This window comes from Crocodylus porosus, unplaced genomic scaffold (assembly GCF_001723895.1).
Source record: "Crocodylus porosus isolate Cpor-Errol unplaced genomic scaffold, CroPor_comp1, whole genome shotgun sequence".
In the NCBI taxonomy this organism is placed as follows: Eukaryota; Metazoa; Chordata; order Crocodylia; family Crocodylidae; genus Crocodylus; species Crocodylus porosus.
Window position 1 is genome coordinate 188958114 of NW_017728886.1, and position 18305 is coordinate 188976418.

At 40.5% G+C, this 18305-nt stretch overlaps 1 protein-coding gene across 2 annotated transcripts in view; it reads right to left on the bottom strand.

Annotated features, from left to right (window-relative positions):
• Positions 1–18305, bottom strand: part of OSBPL1A (oxysterol binding protein like 1A) — a 97426-nt gene that overhangs the window by 42359 nt on the left and 36762 nt on the right. The window contains exon 1 of one of the 2 annotated variants that reach the window (XM_019547087.1): positions 13416–13447. The exons of the other annotated variant lie outside the window; for it this stretch is intronic. Within the exon in view, the coding sequence (XP_019402632.1) occupies positions 13416–13421 (6 nt within the window). The 5' untranslated portion in view covers positions 13422–13447. Of the gene's footprint in view, positions 1–13415; positions 13448–18305 lie in introns of those variants that run through there. 2 annotated transcript variants of the gene reach the window in all.

Sequence of the window (18305 nt, forward strand, 5' to 3'; positions counted from 1 at the left end):
TTAAAGCTATCCAAGTCTCCATAAGCAGGGGGCAGGTAAGGGGTGAAGAGGAAGAAAGCAGTCACTGAGCTAGGCAAGATCATTTTTCCTTCTTTACTGTATTTATCAAAATTCAAGACAACTTTGAATTTAAAGACAGTCCAGAATAATCAGATTCTATACATGGAAAATGTTATAAATATTTAATGTACAGAATTAATTATTGGAGGGTTCTCTTAAAGTTTGTACCTCCCCACCCCCCACTACAGCAGGGGAGCCAGCAGCAGGGGTGGGGCAGGCAGCCTGACCCCCAACCCCAACCCCTTCCACCAGCGTCTGCATGCCCTGGCACCTGTCACCCTCCCCCACAATGGTGCTTGCAGTCCCCAGCACCTCTCTTCTCCTGCCACCTCCCTGCACTAGTGCCTGCCTCTCTGCTGCTTACAAGCAGTCACTGCTCCAGCCCTGTTTCAGCCCAGGGCAAAGAATACAAAGAAGCCTGGCCTCGCCATGAAGCTCAAAGGAGTCAAGGGTTCAACGTCCAACTGGAAGGAGTACTTGAGGAGGTATTGAAACTTCTGACAGACCCCAGGGGTCTGTCCTGGGTTCAATACTGTTAAACACAGTAAAAGTCCTACTTCCAGTTTTGCCCAGTTCCACTCCAGGCCATGGCAAATTTATTGATACATTAGTGGTTTACAAATTTAATTAATAAAAGTTCACAATCCAACATTTTTAATCCAATGGGATTGTACAGGGGAGGGTGTCTGTCCCCCAGCATACTGACGCATTGGACGCAGCGGGAAGCAGGCAAAGATGCCTCACGTAACCAGCACCCCCCATTCCCCATGGGTGCCAAAACTTTTGCTTATCTTCATTAAATGCCTCAAAAAAAAAAAAAAGGATTATGTGGACAGTTATCCAATTTGCAGAACTCACTCAAACTGTGTGGTATTGCAGATACTCTGGAGGACAGGATTAAGATTCAGAATCATCTGCCAATTCGGAAAACGTGGTCCCAAATTAATCAAGTAAAATTAACTAAAGACAAGTGGAAAGTTCTGCACTTAAGACAGAACAACCAAATGTACAAACTGTAGCATGAGTAACTAGGCTGAAGTAATGCAGAAAGAGGACCTGGGAATTATAGTGGACCACAAAGCAAATGAGAGTCAGTGTGATCAGTGTTGCAGAAACCACAAAAAACAACCTTAACAGCAGACTGGGTTGTATTAACAGAAGTGTTGCTTGCAAGTCAAGAGAAGTGATTTTCCACTGCACTAGTGCAGAAGGCCTCACTTGGGAATACTATATCTACTTCAAAAAAAAAAAAAAACCCAAAGAGACAAATTTGGGAAGGGGGGGCAGGGAAGTCAAGCAGAGAGAAAACAAGAAAATTATTGAAGTTTAATACGCATAATTTATGGGAAAAGAGAAAAAGATGGGGGGGGGGGGAGGCTGACAAATCTTCAAATACCTGAAGGGCTGTTATAAAGAGAAGGATGGTGAAAGCCTGTTCTCTACAGCCACAAGGGAGAAGATGAGCAGTAAATGGTGATGAAAATCTCAACACGGAGAAGTTTAAGTTGGACATTAGGCAGAACTTCCTCACTATGAAGATGGCTACACATTGAAACATCCTACTTGGAGTCTCCACAGTATATCATAGGGAGTCTGTAAGAGTAGGTTAGACAAATATTTATCTGGAATGGTTTTGACAGGGACGAGCCTATCTTGACCAGGAAACTGGATCCAATAACTCCCTGAGGTCCCTTCCAATCTTGTTTCCCACCCTGCTTAAAATTTAATAAAATTCTACTTTTATATATGTGCTTGGGTAATCCTATAAAACAGATCATATGCTACAGAACAAGGCAAAAACCCATGCATCACCTGGCTTGGGGAAAAATTCAGTTCCAACCCAAAAGTCTGGTGCTTAGTTTGACACTTGCTACATGATCAGCACTCTCCAAGCACCCAAGGTTGGTATGCTTGTTTGGTTTTTTTAAGTACTAGTAGAAGCACTAAAATCCCTCCTGTAGCTGTGGCCAATTTTCAACATTCAGAAGAAAGAGGGAGGGGGAAAAACAATTCCCCTCCTTCCCCTCAGAAAATCAAATACATTTGATACATAAGGGATAAAAACATTTCTTTCTTGTCCCTTATAGGCAACTAACAGAACCTCCGAAGCGTGGGATTCCTAGAAACCTCCTGTAACAAAATTAAATCCCATTATTTGCATACCAAATGAAGTACTTGTCCACAGGTTTCAGGAAACACCTATTTATTATACCAGGGTTGTCGAACATACCTGCTCCTCATAGGCTACATCCAGACAGCAGGGCAAACGATGGTGTGGGGGCTAACACAGCAGTCTCTTGTCCCCTGCTGCCAACACATGTCCATTGAGGCTGTCACTTGGTATTTGGCCGCAGACCCCATCCCAAAATTCCCAGCCCTTCTGGGAGACTCACAGGCCAAACAGCTCCAGGACCATATGCTTGATACCACTGTATTATAAATACTATCCTTTTTCATAAACTTGTCAAACTGCATCTTGATGCAATTCAGACTCTTTGCACATCCTTCCCCTTTGGTCAGAAAGGCCATTCCAGAACACCACTCTAATTCTCAGAAGCCTTCTTTTAGCTTCCAGTCTAAGTTTACTCGCGACTGTATTGTTCTCAAAACAGCTCTTCTCTCTTGCAGATGTCTACTCTGCAAATGCTTACAACAAGCTTGCAGGGTCAGGTCTCTGTAGCTTCAGACTGTAAAATGATCAAGACACAATTAAGATCTGGGCCCATGAAGGGCAATGGCTCTACCCATTGTTACACACCATTGGATTGTCTTTCACAGTTAAGGAATTTTGCCTAGGTGACCATGCCAAAAGCTCTAATCAGTCTTTCAAGTAGTTGGCTGTTTCACCTGACAGACATTTGATGAGGACCAGAACGCAACTTACAGAGGAAAAAAAAATCAGATGTTCCTGCAGACATCATTAAGTAGTATGCAAAAGACAAGCCCTCCGGACAAAAAACAGCATTGGAACTTAAAGCAACTTGGAACTTAGTTTTGGTTTTTATTTTTATACACACACACAAATCACAGCTTATAAAGAATAATATTCTTTAAGGCATATAAAGGAGGTTTTTCATAATACTTCTTCCACTCATTAAAAACCACAAGGAAGCTTGTACAAAAAGAACATGTTATCAAAATTAGACCTTCCAGGCAAAAAACCTGAAAGATGGTTTTGTGGAAAACAAGACTAAGTATATTTAAAAACCGTTTTTTTTTTTTTTTTTTATTAAGCACTGCAACCAGCTCTAGTCATATTATCAAACATAAAATTACATAAAAGCTATTAATTCAGAGAACACCAGAAATCAACATAAGAAATTCTTTCCCTCACTCCACGTTATTTAGCAAATAAGAAAACCTGAAAAGAAAATATTAGTACTGCAGTTAAAGTCATCCTCTGATTGCAGAGAAATTTGTAACGTGTACACCAGCAGCTTATCACAACACAGAAATAAGCCCACACAATGGCAGCCTTTGCTATTAGCACAATACAGATCATTATTTCCCCTAGCGCTAGTCTGTGCATAATCCATTTCTTTGTCACTGCCAGTTTGAACTAGTACTGAGCAAATTTGTTATTCTACTTCTGTACAGCATCTATATTTAGACATTTGCATGCAAGTAGAATTATATAGGTTTGTTCATTCAAGTTCAGTTACAGTTAGTTTCAGCAGCATAGTTTTGAAAGTGCCACACATTTAGAAGGACTTGACGAAGTCATAACTGGTTTGCAGCAATGCAGAGACAGACCTGGGAGCTGAGTGGACCACAAGCTGCATACAAGTCAACCATGTGATTTTGCTGCAAAAAAGCCAATAGCATAGTGGGCCGCACTAACAGGAATGTGACTTGCAAGTCAAGGGAAGCAACTCTTCTGCCTTATTAAACGCTGGTGAGAATCCACCTGGAGTACTGTGTCAGTTCTGGGTACTACACTTCAGGAAAGATTAAACAAATTAGGAAAACCAATCTAGGGACTAAAGATGATTGGAGGTCTAAGAAACATGATTTAGAAGAGCGAGCTGGAAGGACATGGATTATTTAGTCTGGAGAAAGACTAAAATGGAGGAGGGGGGTGGGGAAGAGACTTGACAGTCTTCAAAACAAAGGGGGTTAAATAAAGCAGCGATAAAATATTTGCTGCAATAAGCCCCAACAGTCCTAATCTTCTTACTAACCATCCATTAGAGAGTCACAAAAATATTTTAGTTGCTTTCTAAAGAGAACGTGTTGTTTTTTTAACTTGTATTTAGCTTCAGGCTATACCTGCTTTTTTCCCCCCTGCAGATTTGAGGAAGGGCACTTTGTGCCTGCAAATCTGCTACTCTCTCTCAATTATGCAGTTGGTTCAATAAAAGGAAATCACCAAACACCCTGCTTCTCTAGAAGAGAAGGACCATTTCAGGCTTGATGCGATCTCGAACTAGCACATTTCAAAGCATAGTACCTGACTTCCTGCAAAAGGTCATACAGCTGTATTACAAAAAGGCACCGCAACTACAATATTGTCTTATTAAGGCCTTTGCCCTTGCCAAAGCAAGACAGATAAGACACAGTAAGTAATCTCTGTAATTTAATCTGGTGTACTGGATGAGAAAATGCAAAAAACCCCCACAATTTTCCATAGTGTTGTGTTGCCCTTCTTTGTTTTTGAGTAGTTTCCGGCTCAGAGATGCCTGCTCCTCTTTGATAACATTCACCATTTATTTTAGACACATTTATCAAATAAATGAAAACAGCACTTGCTAGAAACTTATGCTGCTGCTAATATTAAGTTAAATACAAAGCAAAATGTTGAGTGGTTGATCAAGAAGATAAGCTGAGCGCACTGTTGACAAGTAAAATGTTACTTTATTATAAGAGGGCATCAGTCTGCATCACAGAAGTCTGATCAATCAACACTATACATTTAGGGTTAGCTCACCATATCCTGCCCAGGATACTTTACTCAAACCCAGCGAGATAATGCAACTCAACAAGCAAAAATCCCATTTATTCCCTTCCCACACTTGGGTGCTAGAAGAGTTCATCTTAAACCAAAAATCTTTCTGTAAAGCCATCCAATTTCTAAGCCAGTAGGAACTAAAATGTAGATGCCTTAAATAATCTATACACATACAATCTTATCTACAGGCCAGTAAGACTGCACAGGCTTCAAAAGGAGCTGACAGAGACACTAATAAGCAGCAGTTCACAAGACTCGTATCTTTACATAGCCAACACTTTGAAACAAAAGATCCAAATGTTCATTATATAAAAGCTTTCCACTTTCTTGCAAGTAGTTTCTGAATCAGTCTGCCATAGCCTTGATTGGGATACAAACAAAAACTACGTTGAGAAACAACTCCCACCTTAGATTTTCCCTTCCATCTGCCTCTGGAAATCATATACTGATATTGTTTCCACCTACTTTACCATGATACCTTGATTTACCAAAACACAAGCTCAACTGGCTGAATGAGTTGCAGCTGGTCGAGAAGGGCATACCATAGCCATGAGAGCCATTGGAAGCACATGTGAAGTTAGCTCCAAAGCATTTAAGATGTTACATTTTACATAAACCCTATATAGCTTTGAGCTATTCGCACATGACTAATTTCAGCTGAGATAAGCAGATGAGACCACTCTAAAGGGGAAGCATGATTATGTTCCAACACCAGCGTAATAGAAGAGTTCACAGAAAAAACCACTTTTACAAGGCACATCTACACATTCATTAATGCACCATAATTACAGCACATTAAGTTTAATACCTCCAATCACTGTGCTGTAAATCAGTGCTACTATGCATTAGCAGAGATGAATGTTTTTTTAGCGATGCTAAATGTGTAGTAGACCATCTAATGCACATTAGCATACTTTTTCTGTGAAGCACTAATGCACAGTAGAATTAGTTCAATGCACATTTAGCATCTCATGTAGAAACACCCACATTGTATTTATTTAGTGGACACAGCAGCAACATGAAAATTTCAGCCAGATACAAGAGTCCCAATTTAGGGTTGAATAAAAAAAAGCGGAAGTAGGCCGATTTCATAGGGCACTATACCACTACTCCATGCAATCTCATTATATACCAGTTAGCCAAAAAAAAACAAACAAAAAAACCCACTCATTTAAATAAAAATAGTCCTTCAATGCTGTCCTTTTCAATTTAGTATAAGGTGCTATTTTGAGCTGAAATTAATACGATGTTTATTCAAGTTTACTGGAGCCCATGCCAAAATCTCTTTTTACATCACCCCTGTTCTCAGTATAGCTTTGGGAATTAAAACCACCACTGCTACAAGCTACAAACAAAAAAACAAAAACAAAAAACATGCAAACCAACAAAACACAACAAAACCACATTTTGCCACCATTACAATTTATACTGCGGACAGTCTTCCTTTCTTCATGTGGCGCTGTATATCAAGAGGTTGGCATCTGAAAGCTGAAAAATATGTACACATTTCAAATGCCAGATTTTCTATACACACAAACACATACATATATAGTACAGATGCATCCAAGTGTGAACTAACCACTACTGGGTCAAGGCTATCCTGTTTTAGGTATTGCCTCATACATTTTTTTTTTTTTAATTTATATAGGATGGTTCCGTTTTAAAAACTGTTCCAAAAACCTATATGGCATATGTGGTTCATTTGTCATACACTTATAAAGGTTTTGGTTCGAAGGCATTTAGAAGTTATCTGTTTCTATGACAACTTACTGGTTTTAAAATCAGACATTTTTGCTAAGTCACAGGAAGTTCTCTTTCACCATACTTCATTGGCATAAGCCAGACTTTAAAAAGAGGTTTGGAAAAATGTTACTCTATTAAATAGAAAGTTCCACTTCAAGTCAGAAACTAAAATCAGTTTTGGGTTTCACTACCCTGTGCTAGAGTTTAAGAGGCTCAAATCTTTTCAGTTAAATCCTCCCTTTCAAAAGCTTTCTTCTTCACCTTCATCTCTGTTTAACTTAAGAGGCAAGTGTAATGCAAGTTGTTAAAGGCCGAGTTTTAAAACGTAGGCTGAAAGAGTCCAAGTCGAATACACAGAATAACAGCCCAGGAAAGGGGTTAGTTTTCCATCCAACATAAAACTATTTTACTGGAGTCCTCTACATCTCAGTGCTGCCTGGGTCAGATTTGCTGCAAGTCTTTCCAGGCTCATGAAACTAATGTAGTTCTAGCAAAAACAGGCTGCTGCTTTCACACACTCACTACTATACTGATAAAGCATTATTTCTGTTTTACCATATAAAGGAATATTCAAGGTCTGTTTTAGAACCAAGCAATGTATGTTCTCTCCAAGGGAAATAAATACGTAACTTTGAGTGCATTATGCATAGAATTATTTGTAGTTTAAGAGAGAAAAATAGTTTCATGGTTTAGATCCCAAATGCTAAGCTAACTGAAAATGCCATGGATCCAAATCAATAGGAGATATTTCAATATCTAATGCAAACAAATGAAAGTGTGGATGTTGAAGCACTCCCTCCAATTATTACTTTATAGGTAAGACTAACTTCAACTCCTATTCTCAATTAGTAAAACTTAAGAACTACTACTACACTGCAAAAGGCTTCAAGAGCACATACCTTCCCTAGATAAAACACTGGATAAATCAGACTGCATGCATTTTTTTTTATTTATATATATATAAAAATTAGTAAATAATTTTTTAGTAAATATATAAAATATATTTTTAGTAAATATATATATTCTTATCCCCAAGGGTTTCTCTTTCACTTCTATAAACGTGCTTCTCTCTGTCACGTGCAGATGTTTTCTGCACAAGGCTTACCTGAATGCTAAGTGTTACTGAATGGATTTGTCTGGAAGTATTTGCAGAGACATGAAAAGACAAGCAGCAACAGAACTGTATCTCAAACTACTCCTCATCTACTTTTTTGGCTACTTCAGTGGCACTGAAATAGCTCTTTACTGGGAAGGATGCGCAGGTTATTTGCCAATGGAAATTTTTCCCCTGCATCACATTAGCTTCAAAAAAGTGGTACTTAAGAACCCAAAACAGGTGTCTCACTGCATTTGTTAAGTTTTAGCAACCATATTTGTGACAGGGTTGTTTTACGGTCTGGGTTACCAATGAGCAACTAAAATAAGTGAAAAAAACTAAAAGGGGAGGAAGTTCCAAAGTAACCATAAACTCTGATTTGCACATAAAAACATTCCTTCCTATCCTAATTAACGCCATCAGTAATTTATGAGTACAGGCAGTCCTCAGACTTATGACACAATTGGTTCCTGAAAGCCATGTCTTAAGTCAAAATGTTGCAACTCAGAACCGATTTTCACATAGGAAACAGTGTTATAAATGGGGGACTGGTTCCTGAATCAAGACCCAATACCCTATTTTCACCAAAAATACCCAGAATTTTGTACTCAATCAATTATAGATAAATAATATAGCTACAGTAATATATCTCTATTATAAACAGTAATCATATTGATTTGTAAGGACTTCGAGGTGATTTTGCTGGACTTTTTGAAGGGTTCTTGGCTGGCGTCTTCTCAGGAGTCTTGGCTGCATGTTTTTCTGGAGTCTTGTCTGCTATCTTAAAGAAAAAGTGTCCAAGGAAGTTTGGACAGATGTTCTCCAGGGACAGGGGCAATGCAGCAAACTTGTTCACTGGCATGGCATCAGGTCAGATCAAGCGTTGTAAAGTCAAAACTGACATCAGAAAGTTGAAACAGGGTGTCAATTTACAAAACATTGTAAGTATGGAACGTTGCAACTCAAAACATTAAGTCAAGGACTGCCTGTACTCTAATGGAGTCATCACTGACCCAAAGGTTAACATGGGACACCAATGTGAGGATACGGTCAGTAGGGCTAACTGCACCTTGTCATACATCCACAGATGCATCACAAGCAAGGTCAAGGAGATGATCCTCCCCCTCTATTTGACACTGGTTGGGGTGCAGTTGGAGTACTGGATTCAGTTCTGGGTGCTGCACTTCAGGAGGGATGTGGACAGTATCAAGAGGGTCCAACTTGCATGATCCAGGGACAGCAGGGCAGACTCTACGAGGAGAGGCTACTGGACCTTAACCTGTTCAGCCTTTACAAAAGAAGGCTGAGAGGGGACCTGGTGGCCATCTACAAACTTACTAGGGAGGACCAGCGGGGAATGGGAGAGACCTTGTCCCCCCCCCAAGTGTCTCCCGGAGTGAACAAGGAATAAACAGCCATAAGCTGTTAGAGGGTAGGTTCAGACTAGACATTAGAAGGCACTACTTCAGTCAGGGTGGCTAGGATCCGGAACCAACTTCCAAGGGAAGTAGTGCTGGCTCCTACCTTGGGGGTCTTTGAAGAGGAGGCTTGACAATTACCTAGCTGGGGTCATTTGAGCCCAGTTCCCTCCTGCCCAGGACAGGGGGGAGGGTCAGACTAGAAGATGTGCAAGGTCCCTTCCGACCCCATATCTATGAACCTATAAGCCAACATCAAGGGCTATGACTACACCTTTAACTTGTATGGTCTAGTATTTGTTTAGTAATTGTAGAATTAGCCTTTTGCTCAAATCCTATTTATTAATAAGCCACCTCTTGGATAAGCACCTCTTCTATGGACTTCACAAGAACAATCACCTTCCTCCCTGTTCAGCACATTTCAAGAATGCAATTAATTCACTGTCCCTGTAAATAGGAATATTAGTAGCACTAATACTATCTGTAAGCTATGCACATATAGTAAGACTCTATACCTCTACACTTTATGAGACTACTTAAATGAAATATTGGCTTCCATCTTGTGGACGCCCAGGATTATTCCTGTTCGTTTTCGATTCACTCTGACATTTGGGACAGTTTCAAAATAAAATATGCATCACTTTCAGCCACACAAAGCAGATGCTCTGAAAGGACAACTAACTGTAGAAGCCAAGGCAGGAAATCTAGAGAGCTGCTTGAAAAATTGGGTCTATTCCTGATAAGAAGTTACAAGGCATTAACCAAACCCCCCACCCCCATTTACAATGCTTCCAGGTAGTCCCAAGTAATGTAACCTATGAAAGGGCCATAGAGTAGAGTAACCCCCCCCCCCGCCAAACACACCATTTCCCCCTTTATCAGGTTCTACTAATTTCTCTGCCATTTCCACTGAAGCCATAAAGAACTCTAGTAGAATGGCTGAGAGCAAATGTTAGCTTTTAGTCTGAATGAAATATCTAGAGACAAAGTAGAGCTAGGACTGATCAGGGATAGATGTTTACTGTTTGCGTCACAATTCTTGTCCAAATCAAATAAAATCAGTTCTTCACCCTGGGTTGGTCACTTTCATCTGGCAAGATACTGTTTGAACAAGACATGAAGGGTACTTTTAAAGCAAAAACCAGCAGTTTTTATAACAGTTCTATTCAAGTAGCTCTGACACCACACAGCTATCTCCACAACTGTTGGTCTTGCTAAAAGCCCGAGTTGGAAAGCAGCATTGCAAGCTCATGGGAGCTAGTTTTTTACCCTACAGATTTTATTCTCATATGTAATTCTCATCCTCACACTGTCAAACCACACATCTGAATCCTGAATCCTTCCCAGTCTGTCAAATATCACTTGAAGTACAAACACCACTCTCAGGGCATCCTCCTATCCTTCTCATACTGCTGTTACATCCTCCATGTCAAGTCCCACATTTCCCCTCTAAACAGCATCCAAAAAGGCTCTTTTGGTTGGCACCTTTTATGCCCCATGGCCTGGCTACAAGTGTCTTCATTCTAAAAAAGTATCCCAGGTAGTTCAATCTTTCTGGAAGACTTTGGAAGTAAGCAGTAATATACAAGTAAAAGGTTGCTGGGATTCTTCTTTGTTTTTTCCATAATAATTGACATCCTCATCTTTAATGCTGAACAGTCTGCAGGACAGTTTTCACAGACGTATCTAAGCTACCTCTAAAAAAGTACATGCATGCTGCAGTGTGTAAGTCAGTGTTTGGCCTTCGGGCTGCATCTGCGGGTTAGGATATGAAAAAGGAAAAAAGGTTGGCAGCACAGAGCACTGGATAGGCATTAGTCCCAGGTACACCCCCAGCTCACTCCCCTTCCCTGCCTTCTACCCTGCATTCCTCAGTCCACACCTACTTTCTCCAAGCCAAGGACTGCTCTGTTGCACCCTCCCATTTACTCTCACCAAATTCAAATGCTTGAGTATTTAAATACATCAGAGGCAGAGGGGGTAGTCATAAAATAATGAGAATATATTCAACAGATCAGTAGCTTACTAACAGCCATGTTCTCCCTTTGGCTTTTACACAGTGTAAGAGACTGTTGTGAGAGGCATTAACAAACAGAACCTACAAGTGTGAGCACCTGCCCTCTTGATGCAAAAGTTACCCTTATTCACAAAATTACTACTGTAAAATGGTTTTTACAAGTGAAGTTAATAGTAAGCGTCCTTTACAGAAATAGGTATTGCAATTCACAGCTTCTGTACTTTACCTATAGTAAACATAAAACTGTCACGGTTTTCCTCCAATCCCCCATAATTTACATGTTGCTATATTTACCAATGATTCTTCAAAAATAGTTACACTGACTCAGGATTAGGTGTATGAAGGTTTCCTCAAAACAGGGCAATTATTTGCCAAGACCATTAACAGAATTTTTAGAGTTAGGTTTTTAAAATACAAAGGGCTTCAAGTTTAATTGTATTCAGAGAATGACAAAGGGACAGCAAGATCTTACTGTGGAAAGTGCGAGCAAAAGTAGATAACAGGCTAGATTCCATACCTACTGACACCTTGTACATGCTATTGCCTTTGAAAAAGTTATACCATACATGTAAATCCCTGCTGTTATTTTGGACCAAGCACCAAGGGTAGGACTAACAATACTCATTTTCCACTTATGTGTTATAATATTTACAAGTTGTGTTAGGATACCACGGTAGGATATAGTACACATTCTCTATTGAAAGCTCAAGAACTGATGTCAGAGAAACCAAGTGTGACTAAGCCAAGTACGTAGTGTCAACAGGGCAAGGAGGGGAGAGGAAAGAAAAACCCTTCTGCATTTGAGAAAGTGCTATCTGAATACTAACCAAGTCTTTGTAAGGAGAGTAAATATGTTTTATCAGTTCTCAGTTTGCATGTCATAAAGACATAAATCAAAGCTTTTTTTTTGAAAATTCTACACTAAAAACTTAGCAAGAACTTAAAAGTTATCAGCACCAAATTTAGCCATGTAGCTTAAAAAGCTCTCAGCGATACTTGCAGAAGGGGAAAAAGCCTGTATTAGAAAGTTATTGATATTGTAACTGCTCAACTACTTTCCAACCTCCGAAGTTGGAAAAAGATGAAAACTTACTTTCTTCATCCAGTATTAAATTTCTCAAAAGACAGTTCTATTAGCTCTACAAGACAGACAGCATTATTAAAAAAAATAAAAATAGGTTTCAACTGAAGGTCAAGAAAGGAAACCAAATGATTCTTCCTTAAACTAGCTAGATATTTACTGAAGTCAAAACATTCACTACTTGCTAAAAATAGTGTTTACTCTCCAAAACATGTATAAGCAAACATGTACTGACAGCAATATCAGAAAGAAACATCTGCAGAGGTGTAGCCTTAAGCTTATTCTGTTTTTACTTTAAGCCTATTTCATGTCTTGAATATTTGCATTTCTTAACCAAAAATACTCTGATCAGAAAGTCTAGTGCAAGTTACACAACTTTTGGAACTTGGTTCCAAATAGTATCCTTAAGAGTTCTAGTCTATATTCCAAAACAACTGATATTCATTTTAAGTTATTCCAGTTTCCTAAACTGAGCAAAGAAACAGGTCTGTCAATCTTGCCTAGTTTCATGATGTAGAATTGCACAATGCCCTTTCCAGCTTGCTTTTTAGGACATCAAAGAAAAGTCACTCCCAGAAAAGGTGGTAAAGAAGCATCGCATTTATGGTTTGCATTCTGCTCCCTCCCTCAAATCCCTGCAAAGTTCCTTTTCTGGGCTAAAAATCCACTCTGAAGTAGTAGGAGAGTCTATGAACCATTTTTCTTCAGTTGTGGGAATATATTCTCAAAAAACCCCCCAAACCCCAAGAACACACATTCCATTAAGTATTTATGTTTGCGCTTTATGTCCTCACAGCTATGCATAAACTTTAAGGTTAGTTCTGGGGTTCTAGCCAAGAACTGCTTTAAGCCAAGATTATTCTATCTGCTAGTGGATGCAGCTTCACTCCAAGGTCCCATGTGAAATAGTGTAATAATTAGAAATTAATGGCACAAGTCTGTTTAAGAACATAATATAAAATTAATAAGCCCTACTCTAACCACACTAAGCCACTCTCTAGGATATGCAATAGTAAGTAGCTGTTTCATTTGCTGAGGGGCTAAAGGACTACCCTCATTCTGATGTTTCATAGGTTAGTGGAACACAACAGCAGAATTGCATCCTGGCTACGTAACTAGTCAGTCATAGTTTGATGAGAAGGAAAACATATCCTTTCAAAGAAAGCAAAAAGAAGATTTTGTTTAGAAATTCAATGGTTTGATTAGTTTGAACTTTCAGCTATCAAAACAAATACATGTGTCCAAGAGCCTTTCCTTGAGGCGGCCTAGACCCCATTGTCCTAGACACCATACAATATTTGCCTAGAGGGCTTACAAAAGCAACAGTATATTATAAAGTGATAGCTTTACCTCCCAAAAGGAAAAACAGCTTTCTGATGATTGTGCTGCATTTGCGAGTTATAAAAGTAAATTTGTATGCACTGCCAATTATCATATCAAGCCAAGCTTCCCAGAGGTGCTTCTGGCCTTGGGCTTATCAGCATAATGAATCTATCCCCAGAATTTAATATAAATACATTTCAAGAAATGCTTCAAAGCTTAATTTTTTTCCACTTCTGTGGTGCTATGGCATGTGAGGCTTGATTAGACAAGACTTTTGTATAAAAGCATTTTGATTAAAAAGAGAACAAGGTATTAAGGAATATGAACATGTTTCTGAATGCAAGCACATGTTAATAGGCCCCTAGCCAGACAGTCCAGTTACTAGGATGGTCTGCTTTCAGCTGGCTCTCTCAAATCCCACAGCAGGCAGATTTGGGAAAATTAACATTACTTCTCTACTACCCAAGAAATGGGGTTACTGGAGTCCCTCGTCTGGACTTCATGGAGAAGAGGGTCCTCACCACCCCATACCTAGCATCCTACACCACCAGACAACTGAGACGAAAACAACTTGAAGTATATAGCAAGGGGAGAACAGTGTACATTGTACCATCAAAATCCAGGGTTATATAACAACTTGGTTGAAATGTAGCCTTGTGCAGTCATTACCTTCATCCTCACCATCCTGCTCACACACAATACCATTTTCCCCTCACTTAATTGTGAAAGGGCAGAGGCGAGAGGATCTGACACAGGAACAGTGTTATCCAATATCATCTCCAAACACAACAAAAACATCCCAACTATGCCAGGAGCCTTTGGATACTACTGCTACGAGGTATAGGCTGACAAGAAGGCGTCTCATCTCTCTTTAGCTGGACAGTATTGGAGAACCAAGCACATGCATCACCCCATGATACACTCCATCTTGGTTTAAATTGATACTATTATGCCAACTTTATCCCATAAGGGGGCATTCATCCGGATGAAAACATGCTTTTGGTTTTATTTGTTACGCAGGAAACAGGATGTATGCTTCAAGCAAAAGAAAACCACTGTTACCAGATAAGTATGTGAACTGGCAAAAGGGACTGTGTAATGGTGTAACCGCATTTTTGCGGAAGACAAATCCCAGTTTAATGGCAGTCCACTAACCATGACACTCAATTTACTTCACTTAGTGACATGGAATAAGGTCCCAACACAACTTTGGAAGAACAGTTGGATTTTCAACTGTTCACTTCTCAGAATGTTATTTGTATGGGAAAGTATTTATAGTAGGGGTCTAACAACTCAAAAGGAGGCGGCCAGCTGATTTCACCAGCGGATCATGGAGCCAGCTGACATTTGAGACTTAGCGGCTGGGGCCCTCCCATGCCTCGACTGGCCAAGGGGCCTCAGTGGCTGTGCTGCTGATTGGTAGAGGGTTGTCTGTCATATGGCCCCGTCCTTCACCACTGACTGGTGGAGGGGGGTAGGGCTCCATGACAGAAAGCCCTCTCAGCTAATCAGTGGCAAGAGGCAGGGGCATTAACCTTTTTGCTTACAGCTCCCTCCCTCCTTCACCCAGGTAGGCTGTACAGCTGGGAAGACTGCTGGATCCCACTGGGGAGCCAGCATTTTTTATTTTTTACTAAGCGTCATCCACCCCCCGCCCCAAACAGATTTTGTGGAGATCACCCAATTTTGCAGTTTCAACAAAATATGCACAATCACAAATGTGGGTATGTCCCTGCTTTTATATACATGTCCTAGTTCAGATGAAAACCCACTTTGACAATTCAGTATTTAATTTTATATTTGGGGGTAAGGGTTAGACTTTGGGCCAAAGTTAAATACCACAAAAGCATTTGAGGGGCCATAAACTATAAGACACTTTCTTGATCCTGTTCTTTTCCACCTCCTGAGCACAGCAGCAGAGATGGGAGCACAAGTAACCTGCAAGTCTACCACCGGTGTAAGAAACTGGTCAGCATCATCCCCCTCACCCACCGTGACTTCTCCATGGGATACAAGTAGGGCTGGAACGGACTACAGATGGTGGAAGAGGGAATGACAACAGTGCAGCATAATCTGTTACTTTCCCCAAAGGGTTTAATTCCTTTGGGAATGGCAACCAGTGGGGATAAGTAGATCAGTGTTTATGCTGCTGAAATGTAGGCCAGGGAATCATAAAACCACCTGGTTGCTGGTTTCCAGCTACTCTCTTCCTACATCAGCATTTTTCAAACTTGTTAGACTCATGGCATACTTCAGAAAAATGCCAATTCTGATTGTTCACACTCTTCCCCCCACCCCTTTTTCTCTGCACTCAACCCCCTCCCCACAAAACAAACAAAACCAACGAACAACTGAGCAATATTTCAGTTACGAACAACACAGAAAAATCACAACAGGTCAGAATGTTTTTAATGCTCTGGATTCCTATTTGAAAGTTCTGGGTTTAAATCTCATGAATCATGTTTGCACACCTAACAGTGGTAACATTGTGCAACACCCCAGAACACCCTTTGAAGGATCTCAGGACACTCCAGGGTGTTCCAGCACACAAGTTGGGAATCACTGTTCTACATCTAAAATACCCTGGTGGGGTGGGAAAGGGGAGGCACCTTTTGCACTTTAAGGCCAAGATGGTTATCCTTCTCTCTCTAGCCTCCCACACAGCCTGGCAGGCAATATAGCAACTAAAAGTATTCTCCATACTTTCCTGCAATGCAGTTTAGAGGCCAAGGAAGAACTGCTAAGCAGTCCCTATCTATACCTTCATACAGTTTATCCAAGAGCTCATATCAGAGTTTCTCCTTAGGTGGTAGGAAGCAGACTCCATTATCTGCCTGTACCAGTGGGGTCATTAAAAAAACCACTATATTTAAAAGAGTCCACAGGGTAACAAGTTGACAGTCTAAAATGTAAACCAACTGTCACCTTAACATCATAATTTTGGCTCCTAGGTCACAAGATGGACATTCCTATAGCAGGTGCTTTGTAAACATAGGAAGCCCTGTGTCTTAAAAAGCATGCGGCATTTTTTAAAAGACAGGAGGAAGATTGTGGTAAATATTCATGACATAACTAACCTTGTGCCTAGTTGACATTTCTAGTGTAATTTAAGGAGACTTAGAAGTAAGCAAATCTGCAGACCAGTGGCCTTCTACCACCATAATACTGCAAAAATACTAAGATCAAACCCAAAAAAGTGTATGTATATGAACAAAACTCGCCAAAAAATACATGCAAGGACAGTGGAATATATATTACACCTTGGGGATAGTTGTCCAAGTTTGAGATATTGCACTGGACTCTGAAGAAACTTAAGATTTCTCAGAAGACAAAAGAGATGCATTGTCCTACAGCATCTACACTGCAAGACCAGATTACTTCAGTTTTACTGTGCTCAAATCAAATAATCCTGCATTTCCCCAAATTGTCGACTCTGGGAATTTCTTACAGGTGTTCATTAAAAAGTTTTACTTCTGAAAATTACCTAGGTCAGAGTGAAAAGAAGTTCTGGCAAATTAAAAAAAAAAAAAAAAAGTGCCTGCTTTAGTTATCAATTTTAAATCCACAATCAGTAAGAAGTGGCAACTTGCCTGTTGCCAAAGCCACCACAGAACATAAAGAAGTAGAAATTTAGAAACTTCACAGTAGACATGCACTCTGCTGCAATCTTCTGATGCAAGATGCAAACAAAAGCCAACTTAAGCAAAACTGATATTTTTTCCTTTAGTCCAGTTTCATTCACTACAGTAACTCAGAAAACTGTGAAGCTCAAACACTCAACCCCAGCCCCACCAACAGAAAAAATAAACAGACAAAACCAAAAACCACTTCTAAACCAGCTTATGAATATACCCCTTAGAGAAATATACCCCTTGAGAAGCCCGAAACCAAAAGCACCTAGGGCAGCAATTCAATTTTGACAGACAAGGCATCCTGTGGAAAACACCACCTCTTAAGTTTTCCCTCTTCTTTGAAAATAAGAGCTAGTTTTCCGTTGCAAAGAACTTGGAAAGATCACAGCAGGTCTGAATTATTTTAAACACTCTGGATTTAACTTGAAACCTCTGGCTTTAATCTTGTGAATCACACTTCCACATCTAATGGTGCTACTGCTGCATGGCACCTGCACCCCCTTGTCAGGATCTCACCGCCCCCACCCCCGGAGCCCTGGGTCCCTGGTTGAGATGTAGGGGAAGTTTAGGGTGGATCCTTTTAGCCACCGGCTTCCTGCAGAGACATGACAGCCTCGAGATGGCTCCGCACCCTTGTCGAGACCACAGCAAAACCCAGCGTTGGGTGGAAGGGCGTTAAACCTGGCTCAAGGTCAGGGACTGCTGTGAAGCACCAGAAGCCACAGCCAGCTCCCTCCCTGGGGGAAGTGAATGCACGAAAACATCCGGTTTGTAAAGCAGGGGATAGGGAAGGAGTGTGCGTGTTTGGGGGGGGGGGTCCTCTTTCCCGCTTGAATCACTTCATCTTTCCATACACTTGTGTGGCTCAGCAGCCTGCCCCCAGGGGGGAGGAAAAAAAAAAAAAAAAAAAAGTCAGGACAGGAGCTCGGCTCAGGCCAGGGTCACCACACACCCGCAGCCCCCCCGCACCTACCTGCGCGCGCGAGC